Source organism: Mytilus trossulus, chromosome 2 (genome assembly GCF_036588685.1).
Source record: "Mytilus trossulus isolate FHL-02 chromosome 2, PNRI_Mtr1.1.1.hap1, whole genome shotgun sequence".
Taxonomy (NCBI): domain Eukaryota; kingdom Metazoa; phylum Mollusca; class Bivalvia; order Mytilida; family Mytilidae; genus Mytilus; species Mytilus trossulus.
The window spans coordinates 34,925,349-34,949,326 of record NC_086374.1 but is presented as its reverse complement, the minus strand read 5'-3'; the positions used below and the strand labels follow the sequence as shown (position 1 = coordinate 34,949,326).

Genomic DNA, 23,978 nt, shown 5'->3' with positions numbered 1-23,978 from the left:
AGCCAAACAATTACAAAGTTGAAGAGCATTGCATACTCAAAATTAAAAAAGTTGTGCAAATACAGCTAAGGTAATCTATGCCTATGATAAGAAAATGCTAAGTATTTCAAGTCATTCAAACTTTTGCAAACAATAAATTTATAAAAATGACCATATAATTGATATTCATGGAACACCGAAATGCTGACTACTGGGCTGGTAATACCCTCAGGGACAAAACGTTCACAAGCAGTGGAGTTCGACCCAGTTCTCTTTTTATCATTTCCAATTCCAAAAGGATTTTATACCTAAGGTCACATTTATATATATTTAGACTATGATAAATAAAGGAAAGTCAAATATAACTAAAGATTTAATTGAAATATAATGCAATGATTAAAAGGATATATGAAAGTGTTTATGCTATGTTTCAATTTTTCAATTTCACGAAAGCCTTGATCGTTTGGACTGCATGCTAAATACATATCAAAGAAGCTGAGATCCAATCTTTCGCGTAGAATACATAACAGAGATTAATGATTTTCAGTGTGAAATACATATTGTATTTATCTTAGGAAGAATACATTTTTCCAGCAATTGGTTATTGAATTGAAATCTAAATTAGTAATACATTTGTGCTTAGTTTTCTATGTATATATACCACTAAAACGATGTCACTGATGGTAGAGACTTTCTCCCAGAGTTTATCACAGCCCTGTAGTCAGTGATTCAGTGTTGACCAATGTTGAAATGAATTATCATTGATATAATCAAAATCATAAATTAACTTTGAATATTTACTCAACTAGTATTCAAAACCTTAAGTAATCCTTGATTAACATACACTTATCAGGACTAACCTCCATCAGGACTGCTCGAATCTAGAATATGTGATAGCCAGTGATAATGAATACATATGGATCCAATAGACATACGTACGGTGACCTATAATTGTTAATGTTTGTGTTATTTTGGTCTTTTGTGGATAGTTGTCTCATTGGCAATCATACCACATCTTCTTTTTTATATAGTAAGCCCAAATTTTTTTTAGTTGTATTTTTTAAGGACCGACGAGAAATGATGTCCATTGTTCATAATACAGTTAAGGAATAAACATTTAAAAAACCCAAATGACAGCAATCACAATCCAAGGTATCGTGCACGGAATTCATATTAAATTATCATTAAAAAGGACGCTTGAACTTTACATTCAAGTCTACGTATTAACGTATATCTATTATTTAACTGTAAGTTTATAATTTATTTTGGGATGTAACGCGTCTTTTGATTGGCTGACGTTGTTTTGTTTATCTATTCATAGACATAATTTATCATGTGACCATGACGTCATCAACGTTTTTTCATGGTTTACTCCTGTTTAAAATTTATAATCAGATTAAAAGGAACAACTGTAATATTTTTTTAGTTTATATGAAAAAAAAACACCATAAAAATGTGGCGCATACTTTAAAATAACACGCTACGCGGGTTATTAAGTGTGCAACTCATTTTTAATGTTATTCCTTCATAGACAGAACAAATATTACAGTCTCTCCTTTAATATCAAAATCAGCACTTGCTCGGTTGAGACTATCGCAGGTGATTTTGAACTTATCATTACATTCCTCGTTGAGTTTCATACATGAAAATGAAAAATTTCCACGAGTGAACATACATGTATCTTCATACATGTATCTTCTTCAAGAAAGGGACATCAAAGTCCATGCATATTCATTGGTCGGAAAGATTCTTTTGTACCATTAAATAATGAGGACACTGTTAGATTCGAATCAGATTAATTCACAATGTTATTCCAGTAAACATTTAAACGAACCAGTGTTTTGAAATATATTTGTAATAATTCAATAATACAATTTAGGCTCAGTTTTGAAATTTAGGCACTTGCAAATGATAATCTATGTTATATTCATACTTGAAATTATTTTTATCGGCAATGTGTATATGTCTATGCTTAGTCCTCTGTGATGTTCAATGTTAAAAGTTCAGAAATTCAGAAATCAATCATTGATCATTGACGGACCTATCTAACAAAACGGAAATACGTTTGACGAACGTAAACAGAAAATCAGAGCTATGCTTTAGTGAGACATACAGAAACTGCTACAGATTTTCTTGATTGATTTCAATAAAACAAAACACATTATAAAGTTGAGAATGGAAATTAGGAATGTGTCAAAGAGACAACAACCCGACCATGGAACAGACAACAGCAGAAAATGACATATAAACATATTTTCGTACATGTACTAACGTCCTGATATATCGAACAGGTAATATCCTCTTACTACAAAGTTTAAAAATGAGAATCAATGAGCAAGATGTCATTATTTAATGTGTAGGTAAAACTTGCCTACGGCGACCGCCAACGTTATAGTATAGTGAGGATTAGTCATTTTGTTAGATACAAGTTTTCTCATAAATAATTGGAACTATTTGTTTTTTACAGCACGGGGGAGTTAATTCCAAATTGTGGCTGGTATAAAACATTCAGAGTATAATCGGATATTGATTCAAGTATGTTATTAACACCATATATGATTTTCTTAGACCCAATAATTATAAAGAATTGATTATAAAGAGAATTGTGATTAAAAGGTTAATATTTTTCTTGCAATTATATCACTTTAATATCTTTGAAGCGCCCGTTAATACAAAAGAAACTACAAGGCGTACTTGGTATATACAAAAGTGCAAATAGTGTATAAAAGACCATGTACCTACCATACCAGAAATGTGTAGTGAAATTAAAGTACACACCTCCTATTTGATATATTATTTCACAGCTTGTATTTCCTATAACGATTTCCTTGATAGAGTAGTACGTCTAACAAGGATAAAGTATGACATCAAAAATACCAAATTCAAAGAAAAATTCAAAACGGAATGTCCCATATCAAGCGGCAAAATCAAAAGCGCAAATATATCAAACAAATGTAAACTATCATATACCAGACTTTGGACAATCATTTTCTTACGTAGAAAATGATAAATTCGGAACCATAGACACAAATACACTTATTTTTGTTATGAAAAACCATGTTCGGTAAAAAAAAAAACCTACTCCAAATACTTGAAGACGAAACCATCAGCATGCTCTTCTCTTTGATTGACCGTAGATTGTTTTGAGTTGAGTTTGGGAGTATAGATATTTTAAGAAAGTTTAGGCATACCAATAGGAACAAGTTGTGCACCCATATACGTTTTGTAGTTAATAATGAATAAGTTACTCAAAACAAATGAGTACTAGTGATTACACCTCATATATCTTAGCGAACATGGAATTAAGGATAATTAAGGATACTTTCAATACTTAATGGCATGATGCATATCTGGATCATTTCTTCATTTTCACAGAAAAAGATGACTTCACCAAGAAAGGCGAAATGTTCCAACGAGATAAGTCCAAGAAAAACGTGCAACGCCAAGGCAAAGAACGGACACCGACTCAAAGACAAACAGTATACAAAATTAGATAAAAAAACCATCTTAAAATGTGCAACACGAACATCACGAAACTATGATCGATTATAAACGTGCCAGCTTTCGTTTTTCCGTTAATATACTTTTCATTTCTAATCAGGAACCTACTATCTTTCCCATCGTAGGCTCGTATAATAATGACGTCCTTAACATGGGTGTGATACAACAGTAAAACAATGACTTAAATCGACATAGCATTATCGTTGCGGTTACCATCATAAGTTGAAACCCTGATTCGATGTATTTGTGTCTCAACTTACAGGTGAAATGTTTATGAAGTTTCAGATTTTAGATGGTTGGATAATCGTCTAATATTCACATTTCCTGATTATCCTATTCCCAATTATAACATTATGACGAAATGTGAAGATTCATACCTGGTAAACATAGCAGTAACGCATATTTTGTCCAATGCAGCTCTTTACCTAAACGATAAAAGGACGGTTTTGTACCGTTGCATTAGATATTGATATCTGTTCCTCGGCTATTTTCAGTGTGTTTTTGTGTTTTTTTGTTGTTTAAATGTTATTATGTTTTTTTATAAACTGTACTTCGGTCCCAATGTCTTCAACATATTTCAATCGAGAAGATTCTAGGTAATATAAGGCATAAATGATGTACAGCAATAAACCGTGTGTTCAATATGCATAAAAGTTCTCGATCATTACAAATTGATATGCCATTGAAGAGACAATACGTTCTGAAAAAGATGATGACTAAGTCGATATAGAAATATCACCAAATGACAAAACCAGAGGTTAAATCCAGTACCAAAGAGACCTTGAAAATTGTAACATGCAATGTTACACATTCTAACAGGGTTCAACTATTTGAAAATTAAACGAAAGGATTTGAAAAAAAATTGCACTTTCATAATAATTGAACGAGAAAAGAAGATTTTTTCCGACATAACATGATCTTTAATTCAACATTTGACAGATCTGTGGAAAATAATTGTAGAAATTAGTCTCATGAAAAGAAATTATTTTAACTAAAATAGCTTAATCACTTGCTGTTAGAACAATTATTAAAAGAAGTTTTAAATGATCAAAATAGCCTTACAAAATGAAATCTGTTAAGTACAATGACCTGGAATAATCATACAAATTGTGAAATATTGTTTTAGACCTTTACACTTTATTCTTAGTAAAATAGACAGAATAAGACATCTCATGCATCGTTGGTTTTATGGTAGCGTGATTGCCTCTTGTTAAGCACGTCATTATGAAATGTCTGGCTCAGAGAAACCAAACAAAAAAAATGATTGGTATTTGCTCTTCCACTTGACAAGCATGCAGCATATACCTTGTAAGCTATTACATCAATTTTATGGTTCAGCGCGTCGGTCTAGTAAAACCATGGTGCAATCAAAGTTCAAAAATGTGTTATCGAAATAAATGAAAAGGATAGTTTTTCCTTCACATTGACTCACTACATAAATAATTCAGATACAAATGTGTACAGAATAAGAATTGCATAAAGTATTTAAAGTTATTGACGATGTAAATAAATTTTGTTAGAAAAAGTAAAAATTAATTAACAGCATTTTTGTAGGAATTATTTGTGAAACATATCTTGGCGACTTATTTCATGAGGCAGGTTTTTATGGAAATTACTAAATAAGAATGACACGAACTTTTTAAAGATAGATTCTGCTACTCAGATCATGCCTTTTCATTGAACAAAAGCCTAACAAAGACACAATGATTTAAGTTATGTACACAAGTCGAGCGTTTCGTATATTAAAGACTCATCATTGATGCTCAAATTAAAATAGATAAAAAGGCAAATTAAAGGACGATTTTGAAGAGCACTAACGACCAAAAATTCTCAGAGTTATGTTAAAGGCATTTATGTTATTGCAAAAGGACAGTTAGGTATTTTAAGAATCGTAACTTTCAACTAGACATTGAGAATCAGACTTGAAATATTTAGTTAGACATATGATATTACTTACCTGAAGTGTTAATGCAATTATACTAATTATGTTGCAATATTTAATAAAAATATACTTCATACATTGCCATGATATTAATTAAACGTCTTATTGACGAAGGTTATGCTTATATTGATGTTGTTTAATAATTAGGCCTTTTTGGGGTGTGCTGAAATAAATGTTCATTCTATATATGACTTTAACATATCTGTGAGCGATTTAGTTTTCATATTCTGGCAAATTGACATGAAATACAAGTAAAACATCCAAAAACATGTAAGAATAAAACAAGCAACTATAACATTATTCAAATTTATATTTTTCTTTTATCTCTTTTCTTGCACTAAGACCTTTTTTCTTTATTCGTATGTTTAAGTTGAAAGAAGTATAAACAGACTAAAATAGCATATCAACTTTTATATCAAATTAGCTTAATACTTACACTTTTATATATATTTGTACTCAAGTTTTAATTCATATTATATATGTATAAAACATGAAGACCATTACTTACTTTGTCTGCCAATTCGTTTTGACATCCGATGCCACAATGATTTCAGTGTTATGAGATATGGAGTCGCAGTTTCACATCTATGTTCACACAACGTTGACTGCACACCTCGAGAATGCCCAGTGCTTAATATGACGAAAATTATCAAAATCGTATACAGTGTTTTGTATTTAGTTATGGTCATCACCTGTAACAGAAAAATATAGTGCCACCATGAATAGATGTTAAAAAAAATGAATAGATTATTAGAGAAAAGTAGGTACTCAGGTTTATCAATTCACATATCTTAATTTACACTGCATTTGTATACAAGTACTTACGTGTGTTTCTAAGGACATGTATATGTTTGTGGCGCTTTTGAAAACCACTAGAGTGTATTTACATAATGAATTTCTTTATTAAATATCATTGCTCGTTCGAGAGTACTTACGATATTAACGAGTCAAACAACTAAAAACAAAATAATTATCACCTATTCTCTTGTACTCTTGTTACTTTTTACGCCGAGTCCTGTCGCAAATTGAGAACACAAATCGACTTAACATCATGACGTATTCATCTTACAAAGTTATAAAGAAATATATGGAAGTATTTTTTTATTACTGCCATACAGATGACAATCACGTATTATCGTATAGCTAATAAGTAATATTCAATTACAATGATAGTTTTCGATTGCTTATTACATGTCACAATGTGACGATATTGTCAGATAGAATATTGGATATATTATAATTTATCAATTGATGTTGATTGGCAGTATAAAGGTTTTATAAATACAAATATATGTGATCTCAACAAGCTTAATCAAATCATATGAACAATCACTTCTTAACAAGACACTTGATATTTTTGTAAATTGCAATGTTAATATATTCTATTTGTGAATCAACAACATTTTGTATTACAACTTCCACTTCCTTAAATTCTTGAAGATAAAAGGCCAATAAACTTTAGATTGGTGTACCGATAAAGGTTGAAGTTGACCATTTGGCTGAAATAGCGGCATTTTCATCTCAAATTTACTCTGAGTACAGACAAAGGTGTGGATCTTGAGGAGTTTCAAGGCATAACATGCCCACGATTAATAAATTTCAAATATGTTTCATGTTTAAGAAAAAGTAAAAACAGGCTTTTGCAGTGCACTATTTGTCATTCCTGTAGAAAGTGCCAAAATAAACTAAGTTGGCAAGAGATTTGATAACTTCCCCACAGGTAATAGTTGAAGTGAGCTGTATTGATAGACATGGACAATAGATAAACAACAGATAGCTGACAATAATTGGTGATTTAAACTGTGTACCTGAGGGGACAATATCAAGTTAAACTCAGCTGTTTGTTAATTTTATCATCTTCAACATGGAAGAACAAAAGTGCAATGCAAAATCCAGTCAAGTTAGAATTTTCTAAATCATACAAAGTATTTTAATTCTATTAATCTGGGGCATGCTATACAATTTTTCTGATGTACAGGTTGGCCTGTACTTAGAGTCAATTTTCAAGTGAAAATGCAGCCATTTTAGTCAAAGGGTCTACATGAACCTTATGACTTAATACAACCGAATTATTCAAATTATCCGTTATCTATGGCATTGTATGTGGAATCTAATTTCAGGTAATAATAAAAAAACAACACACAAAATACTCTTACCTGCTATACATGCGTATTTTGTGACAATATTCCCTGATGTTTAATCAACTTGTTAATTTTTCTCTAAGTTTTCTATTTTACTTTTTTGTACTTAATACTATAAAATGATATAAATGAAACCCTTGATATTATAATTCTATTTCCGTTCCAAAAAGTATGTGACTAGGACAACCCCTTTTTAATTAATTTTCCGTTTACTATTTCGTTTATTCTTTCCATATATAGCATTGGTAATAGTATTTAATGCTGATATCTTTACAATGTATTCCAAATAAATCAGTCTCATTTCAAAATTGACATTGCGTTCTATCAGTTTACTTACAGATTCTTACTGATATACATTATGGCAACAAAACATGAGCGGTGCTTTGTCATTGCAGAAAGCATTGCTGCGACTTAGTGAACATTTACAGTTTTTTTTAGATTTATGAGTGACTGTCCCCTTTGGTATCTTTCGTCCCCCTTTCACACAGATGATGTTCATAAAAGTAACACATCTTATGTTTACACAGCATTGTTACATTGATATTAATTCAATTTTATCTAAATCGTTGTAACCTCTAATTACTTGTCTATCCCAAATTCATGTATTTGGTTTTGATGTTATATTTGTTATTCTTGTGGGATTTTGTTTGATGCTTGGTCCGTTTCTTTGTGTGTTACATTTTAGTGTTGTGTCGTTGTTCTCCTCTTATATTTAATGCGTTTCCCTCGGTTTTAGTTTGTCACCCCGATTTTGTTTTTTGTCCATGGATTTATGAGTTTGAACAGCGGTATACTACTGTTGCCTTTATTTATTTTCCTTTCTGGATAGGACTTGATTGTTTCATATGGTATCTCAGCTTGTCTAGACCTGTTTTTTGTTGTTTAAAAAATCTTTCTGTTTTTGGATATTTAATGCTTGTTCTTTGATTATGATACTAGTATTTTGTGACAAAAGAACATGTGTGTTGACATATTTATGTCTTTTGTGGTTAAGTGTTTTATGACTGGTGTCAAATTTCTTGTATTTTACATTTTCCTAACTTATTAACGATAATTCTATTTGAAATTGAGGACAATATGTCTAGTTCAATAAGCTGATATACAATATACACATATGCAATAACCTACGCTAAAATATTAGCCTATAGATATACGTCTTGATATTAATGCAAATGATCTACTGTCTCATTGGTATTTTTAATATTTTACTAAGACATCTTTCAAGATTTATACCAAAATAGTGTCTATTAACCAAAATGACTTGAAATAACAAACAAATGTATTTATCTAATATATATTTTTTAAGTTGAGACCCAAGATATTTTTTCCCAAATATAGGCGAAGAAGACAGAAGGTATCATATTATCAATACCTATTAATTTGCAAAAGATTCGCTTTTAGACAATAAATACCTCTTCATTGATGCAAATCAAAAACCAAATAAAGGCAACAGTAGTATACCGCTGTTCAAAACCCATAAATCCATGGACAAAAAACAAAATCGGGGCAACAAACCAAAACCGAGGGAAACGCATTAAATATAAGAGGAGAACAACGACACAACACCGAAACGCAACAGCACACAGACACGGACCAAGCAACAGACAATACACCACGAGAATAACAAATATAACATCAAAACCAAATACATGAATATGGGATAGACAAGTACCGTGCCACGTCTTATCTCAAAAATAAGAGAAAACAGAAACGACTCAACGTTAAAATGCAACACACACACAGAAACGAACAATATTATAACAATGGCCATCTTCCTGACTTGGTACAGGACACTTTTAAAGGGGAATAAAAGTGGTGGGTTGAACCTGGTTTTAAGGCATGCCAAACCTCGCACTTTAATGGCACAGTTAAATATAACATTGAAATGAAAACAAAATATTACAGGACTACAATACAAATAAAAAGCAGAACATATTAGACAAAGAAAAGCATGATTAATAGATAACAAAAAGCATCAGGTTTAAAATTCAATACGCCAAAAACGCGTCTAGTCCACACGAGACTCACCAGTGACGAAAAAAAATACAAAATTGTACAGCACTGAAGATTAAAAGTTGAAAAGGTTTTGCCAAAGACAAGCATTGCTGTGCTGATAAAAGGACAGAAAATAAAGCTTGGAACGGAAAGGAATCAAATATATACCCGAAGAAGATACATTCCTTGATTCGAAATGATTCGATATTAAGAAAGATAAATTTGAAGAAAACACTTTCTGTATTTGGGCGTTTTTCAATAAAAGCGTAACTTTCAGACCTAAAACATTTGGAAAATCAACTTGTCTTAAAGTTAATTTCAAGATTTCTTTTGAATACCTCTATAATCGACCCGTTTGTAAACAAAAAGTGCAATCTTAAATATTCTTTAAAATGATATTATTTTCATAATTTGTGTACTGTTTCGTAGGGGACTTTTGTCCCGTACGAAACTTCTTCTAAACACACATATTTTTTTGCAATTTTAAATGTTTCCTATAGACATTCCAGTTTGTTTACTTTAATTACTAGAAAAATATCATTGTTTTCTGAATTGGAAAACCTTTTATTGATAAAGATTAAACAGTACTTCACATATGAAGATTTTTTTTAAAGTGGCTAGGACAAGAAAATACGTTTTTCTTGAAAAACGCCCATTTACTGAAGTACCACCCAAGTACTGGCTACTGGGCTAATGCTACAAAAATATGAAAACAAATTAAATCAACTTCAAGGTAAATGTTTTCTCAATTTTGTATTCTATTTGCATAACATTTTTATGACATTTGCGATAAGCTAGGATACTTGATTATGGAAAAGTTATTACTTGGTGGACAATTGTAATTCTTTCTGTTTTCAGCTTGGAGCAAAACCAAGATGGCTACCACGTATGATTTATAATCACTAAGGCACTCGTTTTGATATATTTCCTTGTAACTAGCAAACTTTATTTTTCATAAGAATTTTGTAACTTAAAAAAGATTTGATTTTATTCTTCCGGGTGACGTTCCTTTTATCAATTGTAACTAATAAAGCTAAGGTAGAAGTTGATATGCACAATACCGGTGGGAGATAATACATGTTGTCACACAGTATGATTCTGTGAAGCAAATAAAGTACAACAACTTAAATTGAAGAAAGATAAATTATAAAATTATTCTTCAGAGACATTAATAGTATTATTTCACTATGTCTCTTAAGATTTCCTTTATCTTGACAGAAGTAGTGAATATATTGATGAATGGAAGGAAATTGAGTTTAAATAGAGTGTAATGATTCGGTCGTCAGTGAACTTAATTCAGAACTTCAATCCCATAATAATTATAAAAATATTGTATGACAGAAAATTTAAAAGTATAGAGTCAGAATCTTGTTAAGAATGATCGGTCATAAAAATGATATGTTGATATTGTGTATGTTTACTACTAAATTACACTTTGGATCGAATGCACTTTATGAATGACGTCACCTGTATGAATGCAATGTTTACTCGACTACTCAGCAGAAATTTAATCAAATGATCAAGGACATCGAAAAGGGTTTGGAAGCAGATAATGCATGTTCACTATTTGGGCTTTTGTGAAACTTATGTTGGAAAGCAGCCATCCTGTTTAGTTTAGTAAGTCTGCAACAACTTCAGAGAAACAAAATAAGGTGGCACCACACTAGACAGCGATGATAAAAAGAGCATGTTTGAGAAGTGTCTCATTTGCACTCATACCACATCTTCTTATATCTATGTAATCGAGGTTTAAAATTATATTTGGAACTAAAATTTATCATGCTTGACTATAATTGAGTTGTACAGTTGGAAATTTCGTGAATAATAATGAAATAGCAGAAATTACCTGAGGGTTCATCTCGTTTATTTTGTGGAAAGAAAATATTTCCACGAAATAAAACTCCAACTAAAATTTGATCTACATATTATACCTTTTCCAGTAAATGGAAACCACGAAATCAAATCCCAATTAAATCTCATATAGACAAAATCACGAAATTTTAACCCCACGAAAAGTAATGTTTCTACAGTAACAAAATGTCGGATATTTGTTTAATTTGTTTTTACTCTATCAATTACAAATATTCCATATTGTGTGTTGTGTACTTATGATTTTCTGGTTTTTTTTTTCATTTTTAAACATGGCATTATCAGTTTATTTTTGATTTATGAAGTTGAATGTCCCTATAGTTTAGAAAAGGCTGTTTAACTGTTAAAATTCATTTGTATAACGTCATTGTACAGTAAATAAAACCTTATTTATTCCTACAACAATTTGACATAAGAAAAATATTCTCACACGTTGTTTAGTGTTCATATAGTATCAATGACATAGTGTAAATACATTATGAAAATTGACACATTTGGTGTCAATACATTGTAAAAATTGACACCGTAGAGTTTAGAACAAGATATGTTTTACAGACCGGAAAACAAATCGAACAAATTAAGAATTGAAAAAAATAAGAAATTTCTTGTTCAATCCACATATACTTTTTAAAACATATTTTGAAGAAGTAATTTGAATATAATACACAGTTGAATATGCGTATAAGAAGAGAACAAACTACTTAAAGGGTACTACTTGTCAAACTCATGTCCAAAATTAACAATTGACAGACATGGGCTCGAATATATAAAACTTCGTTTCGTGTGTATTTTAGTCTAGACGCCATCTTAATAACTATCGAGTTGACCTCCGTAGACATCCGATGGTCATATAACCGTTATAGACATAAATAATGATATAAATCGATTAAGCGAACTCCTGCAAATTTTTCTAGGTCTGATCAATTTCATATTATAGATTATTACAAGTAAAAAAATTAAAAAATCAAGAAAAAAATCTTAAATTTTGGACAAGACTGATAATGTTTATGACAGATGTTTCATGTCACGCGAAAATCCAAATGCCCGTTTTAGTCACAATCCATCTACTAATCTAGGAACATCCAGCAATATTAGTCATATTTGCAGATTTGTAAAAATGTCTTCTTAAGATATGTACACAAACCCTTCACAAAATGACTAAAAAACTTGATAATGATATTCTAGTTTCATTCTAGTTTCAAACTATTTTCTGTTAAGTATGAAAAAAAGAAGATGTGGTAGGATTGCCAATGAGACAGCTGTCCACAATAGACCAAAATGACACAACTATAGGTCACCGAAATCATTTGTTGAAAACGTTGAAATCATTTGTAAAGGTAACACAAACTGTATAAAACATAATCGTTATCGAATACAGTGGTAAATATATGTTCATACGTGTAACAGTCTTTATACAATTGGAAATAGTTGCGTATGCCAGAACACTTTGCATAGCATTTAAAAAGGCTTCACTTTTGTTTAAAGATATGTCGATTGTCTTTTCAAATAAAAAGAATCTAACAAAAAAACTTACCATAACGGCACAACTGATATAAATATTCCGAATAAAACTACTGGATTATTGCACAATTTTTCTCATTATGTAACAATTTATATATTCATGATAAGCAATTTTTCTTTAAACATTAAAACGCATGTCGCCTACATTGCGACTTCAATTCTTATCTGTGCTCCGCCTATTTGTATGAAATTTGCACTCCTAAGGTAAAATTGTATCATTTTGTCAAGAAAAGAAGCGAACGAATTTTTTTTTTTTTTTATTTATTTGCGATGCTAAATGGTCACTGATAGCTTCAACTTGATGAGAAGTCAATTGTCAAAAATATGCTTTTGAATGTGATACTATGAAGATAACATCTTACATTTAAAATGTCTTGTTTTACTAAATAATGTGACTTTGACTATAGAAAGTACAGAGTGTTTTTACATGTATCGTGTAACATAACGTCCAAGAACAAACATTAAGTCAAAATTGATGTTTATTGTTCTAAAACATTTCATATTTTGAATACGCTTTATTTAAACTAAGGATAGCTGACAACTTGACTGGAAAACCCATCCAGAACGAAATGTTCATCTGTATGGACATCAAACCATTGCAAATTGATGAACAGTAAATTTACCGAAAATGAACGCTACTGAGTCTTAAAAATGGAACGCACGTCTGAGGTTCCGATTTTTAAAAATTGTTAGCGTTGGTGATTTTTTTCCATGAAAAATAGTAAAGAGCAATAACTGTCATCATTTAAGTTGTGACACTGAATTCATTTGAATAATAGTATGTATATATCATTTGGTGTTTTTAATTTCATTGTACTATTATTCAGAAAAATACAGCTTCACTCATAATTCGCGCATGGTTCGCGTTCACGTAAGTGTAGTCCAGTATTACGAAAGTAAAGAGGAACAAATATTAGAATATAACAGAACCTGACATCTTCTATAGTCGAAAACTCATCAAACCTATACTCAGAACCGATCAACGTCTATTTTAGTTCTCTTTTGCAAAAAGAGGAAAGTATTACAATTTCTGATCATTAATGAACATACTGAGTATTGACAAGATATGGACACTTAATTGCAGTTACCTTGCTGACAAAGAAAACGACATAATCCTTGCCAATTTGATTACACTAATTGTGATTTATTTAAGCTTTTAATGTACAAGTACCGTTTTTAAAATATTCCATCTGGAATAGACCATAATACACTAAGCCTTGATCTTGAATTACAGTGTCATTGTGGCAATAAATTCCTTGATTAAAAATCCTGACTAAGAGTTATAATAATGATTTAGCAAATTGTAGCTTTGAATTGTAATGTGATTCTGGTGAATCTACCAAAGCACAACTATACCTTCTGCAGCTTTAGGTATATAATAAAAATCAAGATTCTTTCTATCAAATATGAATTATACAGAAACTCTTTACGGTTCATTATTACAATTAGTTAAATCATGAAATAGCTTGTCCTCTGTTAAATTTGGTACAATGTTTTTTTTTTAAATATATTTGGTTGAAGACTGATATAACATATGAAGGAAATATATATGAACTGAAAGTTTTAATTACGTATGATGCATATCTAATTTATGTTTCTATAAAATTTACAATCCGAGAATGGGTTGAAGTTTTTTGTTTGTATGGTTGTTTGCTTTATTCAAGAAGAGTGAATGAGAAGAATTCATTATTGACACATAATACATCAACTCTCTTGAAAAGAAGAAACGTATCGAGAATGAAAAACGCTTTTATTGCTGTCAATATACCTCAATGTAACCACCATGTCCATGTTCCAAATATTATGACTAAATTTTTTTTAAAAGACTTATCAAAAAATTTATCCTCTTATACATATTTCTTAAATAAGAAAAACAACCTTGGCAACGAGTTGTGTTTTTTTTTTTTAATGATTAATGAGCGCCTTTGTTTAAAGCTTGATTTGTATCTTCTGAATAAATTTATAAAATTCGATCATTGTTCAGCTACTGTTATCTATTATGTATCGTATTTGTTGAATATATTTACTTCAGTCAGACGTAACCTGTGCTTACTTTACATTTAAAAAAATGGACGAGAATATACGAATAGGGCAACCATAAACCATTACTAACAGAAAGACAACAAGGATCACAACGTAAAGTAAAAAAAGATGGAATGACAAGCAACATCACATATTAGAAAAAGATTAAAGATTTAGTAACACCAAATATGTAGGATAATAATACGTGCTCTATTGTTTAAACTCGACAACAGTAACTTTGGTCATGTATGCCATGGTAAACCAGAATATAAGTCGTGTTTGGTTTTCGTTTTAAAATATGACGTGACTCGGTGTTTATACATCCCGCCATTGTGTTAGTGTTCTATGAAATATTTTTGGTATTGTTATATTTCATTTTTGCAAATAGGATTTGTCAATATGCCTTTTTGTGGTTATTTGATACAAATGACATTGCTCTGTACTTATACATCCTGTCATTGTGTTATTGTCTCAATTTTGTTTACATATGTGTTATTATAGTGATGAAGATAATAACTCTATGTTGACTGCTGTATTCCTATTTTTGAAATTTTTCTCCTAAAATGTTCACACATAATATGCCAATATAATGGTATTTTTATGCGATTGCCCTACAAGTGAGAGGTTTAGCTAGCAATAAAACCAAGGTTAATCCACCATTTTATACTGAAAACAAAGACATGTACTAAGTCTGAAATATGACAGTTGTTATCCCTTTGTTAGATCTGTTTGAGCTTTTGATTTTGCCATTTGATTTGGGATTTTCCGTTTTGAATTTTCCTTAGAGTTTAGAATATTTGGAATTTTACCTTTGTCGGTAGTAAAGATTCATACGTATCTATTGTCAGAAACTGCATGAAAGTAAACACACACCACTGTATTTATATAGTACTTGTCCACTTCTAAAGAAAGATCATAGTATTACCGATAATCATTCCATTTAAAAAAAAGACATTAGATGTATGTTTCATTATAATACGTTATTCTAATTAGCTAACTGCACATTACATGTTATTCCGTAAGCAATTGCATTTATACACAATAAAACTTATGCATGATGACACGAGGTCCCATAATAAAGTGCATAGGTAAATTAAATAAAAACTTGATGTAAATCGTGTTTTCATGATTCTAGCTAAAAAATGTTATAAGTATTGAATGCTTCTTTTTGTAATTTCATAGGGTTGTAAAAGCGTTGACCGTGCGCACATGATTAGAATGAAGCGCTTCCGCGCTTCATACAAAATATACTTCGGTCAACGCTTTTACACCCCAATAAAGTTACAAAAGAAGCATTAAATTCTTAAATAAACTCGAATGTTGTGTACATTATTGTATAAGGTAACGGAATTAGGTCGTTTGCACCCTATTAGATTACAGAAAACATATGAGTCCAAATCGGATACATGCAGTCAATGAATGGGTAGTCTAAAGTTTTGTTTTGACTCATGATACACAATAATGTTAGCAATTTGAAAACAAAATCGTACAACATTCTACAAACATGATTATTAAACGATGCTTATATGGATACTGTTATCCAAAAGAGTAATGGCAGTCGCAGCAGAACATTTTAGAAGTGGTTGTTTATTTATTCTTCTCTCAACAAACGTCATTTAGCAGCAGAAAAATATGAGTCAGGTTCATATTGTGACAACATATCTGACAATTGATGAATGAAATAATTTCAAGAAATTTTGAAAGAAACAAGTTTCCGTTCTTGGACTGCAAAACATCTTTGTTAAGAAGAAACGAGGATCAGTTATAAATTCGTATAAATAAAAAAAATCGCTGCTGGTTTAATTTCTCTATGTTAAATAAGTAGGGGAAATCTGGCTTAATAAGTCAAACAAGAAAGTAAATATTGAAAGATAATGTCATGCACTACTTAATTGATTCACTTGGGAAATTCTTTTCGCATTTTACAGTCATTACATAATAAACAAGATTTCCACACCTACTAGTCTGTCAAAATGTTGCTTCTGTTGTTTGACCGTAATAAATGTCGTGATACTATTATTCAAGTTCAAAGACATTAGATGTCTTACTATGTCATTTCGTCAAGAGTGATTGTACTGAACAATAAATCCATCTGAATAAATCATATTAATGATAATTTCACATCTAACTTACTTTCAATCTTTTAAAGAAAATGAATAAAAATCTCATTTAAGAAATCAAGTGAAAAAAATGTATTTTCTGTTTTGTTAATTTATTTAACTGCTATGACATTTTCAACTGAATACTCCCAGTGAGATATCCTTCAATTTACACTATTTCATTGTCTGATTAATACTTAAACTTTAACAAAATAACTTCAAAGACAGATGCAGAGGCAATTTATTGCTTTAAATGGAAATCAATTGAACTTGACTGTAATTGAATGAACACATTTCATTTTATAACGTATCAATGCAATACTATTGAAACAGTATAAGTGGCCAATGAAATTAACTAATTAAATAAAGTGTTTTTGAGAAGAAGGTGATATATTTCAATTTTATCAGAATACTGAATGAAATGCAGGCTTCCGTGGTTGTATTCCAATAAATAAAATTTTATCAGAAGTGTACAAACAAAAACAAGGAACTCTTCAAAAATGATCAAAAATAACATTTTACTCAAAACAATAAGAATCTGAAACGAAAAGTTGAAAAATAAACAAAACACTTTAATAGAATAAACAAATATGCAAGCTTCATGAACATCAATAGAGCGGTGATTTAAAACGTATATGAAATCGTAAGCAATATATAGTATAATCATGGTAATGCATATGATAGGATAAAGCAGTCTTGTCAAATGCATGAATGTAAAAAAAAAAATGGCTTCATACATCATCCCTAAAAACTTATGATTATGTTGGACATTTCTCACTGCTACAACTAATAAGGTACATGCAGATGTTTTTTTAATAACTTGAAGTTCAGTCAATTTGTGTTTTTCGATTTTCAACATTTCAACATTAAGTATCGGTGCTTATTTTTGTAATAAAAAAAGTATACAATTCTTAATAACATATTATCTCAATTAAAGCTTAATATAACCATTGTATTCTTATTTCTTTCGGTAAATATTACAAAAAATGTTCCTCATAATGTTTCTAAATGTTTACAAAGGTACAAAATTTGACTCCGAGTGGTTCTTTTTACATTTGAAATAGATTAATGATTTAAATACTAGTAAATCATCTAGCCGTGGCTGTAAATTAAAAACAAAATTGACTGAAAAATTTGAGATTAACCGAACGTTAAAACCTTGAAAAGTCATTGAGTTAACCCAACATTTAAGCCGAAGTCTTACTGTGTGTTTCATTTAAATTTGAATTTTTCAAAAAACTGAGTGCTTTCTACCATAGGAAAAGAATATTCAGCTGTTTTATGCCAAACATGTTGGAATTTCATGTCCTCACTGCTGTTCAACTTTCTGCCTCATTTGGCCTTCTTAAGGGGGCTCGCGGGTCTAAATCATTTTTTTTTTATTTAATATAAAATTTCCCTACTTTTTTTATAAATGAACTTTATCTCATACCTTATAGAAAAATAAAATAAAAAAAAGGGTCACCGATCATTTACGCTCACAATCTGCCATCGAAAGAAACATACATTTTTGAAAAGGTGCTCTTTTTCTGTTAGGAGAATAGGAGAAAATGAGGTAATTTCGAAATAAAAAAAGAACCAAATTACAGAAATCGCTTAAATTTTACAATTATTTAGTTTATGTATAGCTTATTTGAAAACAATAATAAAAAATATAGGTCACAGATGAGTAAAAAAAAATAATTTCAATTTTAATGCCAAAAAAGGGCATTTTTGCACCAAAGGGAGATAATTTCGAGCTTTTTCAATGATATCTACATTTTAAAAGTCAGCTGGGGCCAACACGAATTGATTTTTTGGAATGACTTTTGTGCCATATGATAAGGTAACAACTACTTAAGGTAATTTATAAAATTTGTAATGAAAATTAAATGTTTAATTCTTTTCTGAAAATCTTATACCCGCGAGCCTCCTTAATTGTTTTATTCGAGCATCACTGGGTAGTCTTTTAATAGAAGAACATAATGTTAAGCATGATATCTATGATGAGTTTATCTAAATAAACAACACAATTAGTTTTACCACAGGACACTCTTAAGAATTCTTAATCAGGTTTATTGTCACTTACACTAGTAGGGATTGCTATATATGTCTTTTCCTTTTTTAAATCATCGTGTCAATGTATTGACCTTTAAGCGGCTCTGGATTTAAACTATAATTTTTAATCAGTGTTTATGTATTGTGATATTCAATCATCACTTAATATAATAGGGTATTATATAGAAAACAATCTTCCTTAGGATGGTCACACTATTGAAACATGTAAAGGCAGACGCTCCCAATATTCATTGATATATTGTTGGAATGAATTATAAACTAAAAAGTTACTTAACAGGTTGGCGTAGTTTAAGAAAAATATTTTAATCTATATAATCAGCGTTTGTCATGTATTGATAAAACACTTATCCCAAAAGTATTTTAAATTCATCTTTTTTTGTATGATGAAAAAGTCACACAATTATTCTCAAACTAAATGGTACTTATAAAAAAAACACTTTTTAACAAGATGATATTCTGGTAGTAATTAGTCATTAAATGGGACAATAAAAAAGGACGCATAACAGTGCCAGTAACGACAACTGAACACTAGAAAGTATCTCATTTTATGAAGTTATTACTGATCAACTTTCGTAAAAAAAAAAAAAAAATCTGTTAAACTGCTTTATTAGAATATTTATCAAAGGTGACAGGATTATAGTTTCATACGCCAGACGCGCGTTTTTTCTTTAGAAGACTCATCAGAGACGCTCAGATCTAAAAAGTTATAAAGCTAAACAAGAAAAAAGTTGAAGAGCATTGATGACTCAAAATATACATTCAAATATATAATGTTTATTTATTTATTTATTTTTTTATTTTTAACGGAAAGTTAGTGAAAAAATAAATAAATATAAGTTCCATATACATTGACACCATATCTGTCGTCTGAATAACTATTTATTGCTATGCTTGTATCATCCATCCCATAATTCCCGTCAGAGACAATAGTAAACAGACATCAAAGCCAGACACAGAAGAAATCCGGAAATACGTCAGAATGGCTCAATATTGTACCAGAAAATAAGAAATTATGACTACGATAAAATTTGACAGAAAAATGGACATAAAAAAATACATTTTTGTTGAAAGAGGGATTTGAAGTGTTACACTCATTTGAAAAATTGCCGCGGTGAAACATTATCCAATTGTATGTAACTACACATACTAGTAATAGGAAAAGTGAAATTAACGGATGCATTTTTGTTCCTAGTTTTCAGGTATCACTCAGATCATTACTTCTATAGAAAAAAATCTAAATATGTGTTGCATGCATTCAACCTCAGAAAAGAGATAGTAGATAACAAGTCGTCTGGCAAGTCAGTGTGCACTCTCAGTATCCATTAGAATACACACATTGGTGTGTCGTAGTAAAACTACAAATTGAATATTTTCAAAAATACAAAATTAACTGCATGTAAACAGAAACACTAATCACTCTCAAAATACATACTTCGGACAATAAATAGACTTATCAAAGATACCAGGCTGATAATTTTGTTCCGCAGACGTGAGATTAGTCTACTTAAGACCTATGATGAAGCTCGAGTCATAACAGTTTGAAATTTAAAAAAAAGTATGCAGATGAAGAGCATTGGGAACTAAAACTTCCGAAACGGTTTTGCAGGTAATGTAATATATTTCTGGGCTAGACAATCGTTAGTATTAATGCTAATACCAGTTTTATAAACAGTTTCATTTAAACACGTAATGCTGATAACTGGACTTGTTAAACCGCTGGTGATGAAACTTAGACCAGCAGTAACATCGACCTATTGGTTGTAAAATCAACCAAGTATACAAGACATATAAGTGTGTAAACCAGACGCGCAGTTTGTCTTCAAAAGATTCATCATTGACACTGGAATAAAAAAAAGTAAGAAGGCAATAACAAACAAGAAGTTTAAGAGAATTGATGGACAGAAAAGGTTTGCAAAATGCAGCTTAGGTGATCAAATCTAGGGTAGAAAATCCATGTCCTTATGGAATAACCGTTTCACAAATGATATCGGATATGTTCCTTACGTCTTAACTACAATCCCCTTCCCTTTCATGAAGGTGACCTACCGAATTAGACTATTTACCGGTTTTGTAATCACATAAGCAACACGACGGGTGCCACATGTGGAGCAGGATCTGCTTACCCTTCCGGAGCACCTGAGATCACCCCTAGTTTGTGGTGGGGTTCGTGTTGTTTATTCTTAAGTTTGCTATGTTGTGTCTTGTGTACTATTGTTTTTCTGTTTTTCTTTTTCATTTTTAGCCTTGGCGTTGTCAGTTTGTTTTAGATTTATGTGTTTGACTGTCCCTTTGGTATCTTTCGTCCCTCTTTTATAACTTACAGACAATAAGGTGGTAAGTATTGCACCATGATGGAGATTATTATATAGATTATAAGTATTATCGACATTAACCTTGTTTTTTTTTAATTTAACAAACATCCTGTTTCCCCGAAAAATGTATCTTCGTAAATTTTTTCTAATTGAAATTTTTTCTCAAATTGTTTTTGTAGGTATTATGAATTTGGAGAAGACTTATTCACACCATAAGTCTTAATCGGTAGAAGATGTTATAATCAAAAACATTAAAATACCTTGTTTTGAAAATGGTACCTTCGATGACGTATCATGTTATGAGCATTTCATCCATTAACTAAGCATCACGTTCCATATCTGTTTGCGTGCAGACATTATGGTGGATTCACGAGTTTTCAGAAAATAACTGCATGTGAGAAGTTTGAAGTGAATACTCTGACCAACACACGCTATACTCACTGATGGTCAATTATCTTTATGACAATATTTAGGAAACAAAAGTGTAACCTTCCGTTAGCTTAATGGTAGTTTTTATAACGTAAAAACTTATAATTTATCTTAAAGTGTATGATCCGTCGCACATTTCATCTTGATCCGACAGTCATGCATTTTAACAGTGACTAGTACCGTTCTAATCAATAAAATAGAAAGGGTTTGGTCACCAATTGTTTAACGAAAGAAGAGGGTTATAATGAAATAATTACGAAATATAAAACCATTAACCTCCTTTACCATTTTTATGCCCCGCCAAGGTGAATTATGTTTTTTCCGTCTGTGTGTCTGTCTGTCCGTCCCTCTTCGTATTAAATTTTTTAGTCAGAGTAGTTTTTATTGAAGTCGAATTCCTTCAACTTTAAACTTAGTACTCATGTTTCCTATGATATAAACTTTGTAACGTAAATGTCAAATTAGAGTTTAGACCCACATTTCACTATTGACTGAACTAGTGTTTTTATCTGATGTTGCGATTTCAGTTGTGACGTAAATCAAGTTCATAGCGCGTTAATTTTTTGCCTTAAAATCAAAGCAATGTTAATTCCAATATATATTTTATATCGGAATTGGAACATGGCTTTGTATTCACAGAAAAAAAAGAACGTCCTATTAGAATTTATATGATGTTATTTATCAATCTGTTGAAGATTGCAAGAATCAACATATATGCCTCAGGAAAACAAATAAATGGAAGATACCAACATAATGGGGTCACAGATTTTAAGAGAGTAGGTAGAATAACACTTGTAGTCGTGTGACAGTAATTATGTCAATAATGAGCTTTCGTAAAACACACAAAGAGGTGGCATTATCAAAGGATGGGGTTAAGATCTTGTAGATCGCATATCTTTGCATTATAGTGTAATTATTTTAGTCAGAATATGAAGTTTACTATAGAATAAAAATGCAAAAGTACATGCTTTTGTGCAAACTTCAATCAGTCGGTATTAATATCGTCATTGCCATCTGTTTGACATTGTGGACAATAATTAAATTTCTGATTAAGAGATTGATAAAGTCTTCTGATATTGTGTTGCTCTCAGGGTTATTAACGTCAAGACTAAATAACAAAAATAAAAACATTCAACACAAAATTTTACCACTTTATTTATAAAAAGACCTTCATATACAATACATACCAAACAAAGTAGCTCATATACATGATGGATAACTAGATTATTTGTTATCTAATGAAGCAAACAACAGTGTTTGAAATACTATGCATATATTTGCACGCATGCAACCCCAAACAGACGAGTCAATCTTAAACAAAACGAAATATGTACGGTGATACCATTACTTTATACATTCAAGACCTTCATTCGTATCTTACTTGATTTTAAAAAAAAATTAGCTGTTCAGAAAACTTATCGAAAAAGCTAATGCAACCCCATACACACGAGTTAATCTTTAACAAAATGAAATATGTACGGTGATACCATTACTTTATACATTCAAGACCTTAATTCGTATCTTACTTGATTTAAAAAAAAATCAGCTGTTCAAGATACTTATGGAAAAAGCTAATGTAACTCCATACAGACGAGTTAATCTTAAACAAAATGAAATATGTACGGTGATACCATTACTTTATACATTCAAGACCTTAATTCGTATCTTACTTGATTTAAAAACATTTTATTTGTTCAAGATACTTATGGAAAAAGCTAATGCAACCCCGTACAGACGAGTTAATCTTAACCAAACTGAAATATGTACGGTGATACCATTACTTTATACATTCAAGACCTTAATTCGTATCTTACTTGATTTAAAAACATTTTATTTGTTCAAGATACTTATGGAAAAAGCTAATGCAACCCCGTACAGACGAGTTAATCTTAACCAAACTGAAATATGTACGGTGATACCATTACTTTATACATTCAAGACCTTCATTCGTATCTTACTTGATTTAAAAAAAAATTAGCTGTTCAGAATAATTATGGAAAAAGCTAATGTAACTCGAGTATAAGAAAATATTTTAAGGTTTCAATATGTTGTTCAAATAGCTCACATCGCTTGTTTTTGTGCAAAACATTTTTAAGTATAGTATAAAAAA

The 23,978-nt window shown here is 30.5% G+C and overlaps 1 protein-coding gene across 3 annotated transcripts in view; it reads right to left on the bottom strand.

Annotated features, from left to right (window-relative positions):
- The window catches only part of LOC134705074 (uncharacterized), an 83,306-nt gene that overhangs the window by 9,845 nt on the left and 49,483 nt on the right, over positions 1-23,978 (bottom strand). For all 3 annotated transcript variants that reach the window (XM_063563842.1, XM_063563840.1, XM_063563841.1), the window contains exon 2: positions 5,931-6,114. In XM_063563842.1, the coding sequence (XP_063419912.1) occupies positions 5,931-6,111 (181 nt within the window). In that variant the 5' untranslated portion in view covers positions 6,112-6,114. The remainder of the gene's footprint in view (positions 1-5,930; positions 6,115-23,978) is intronic.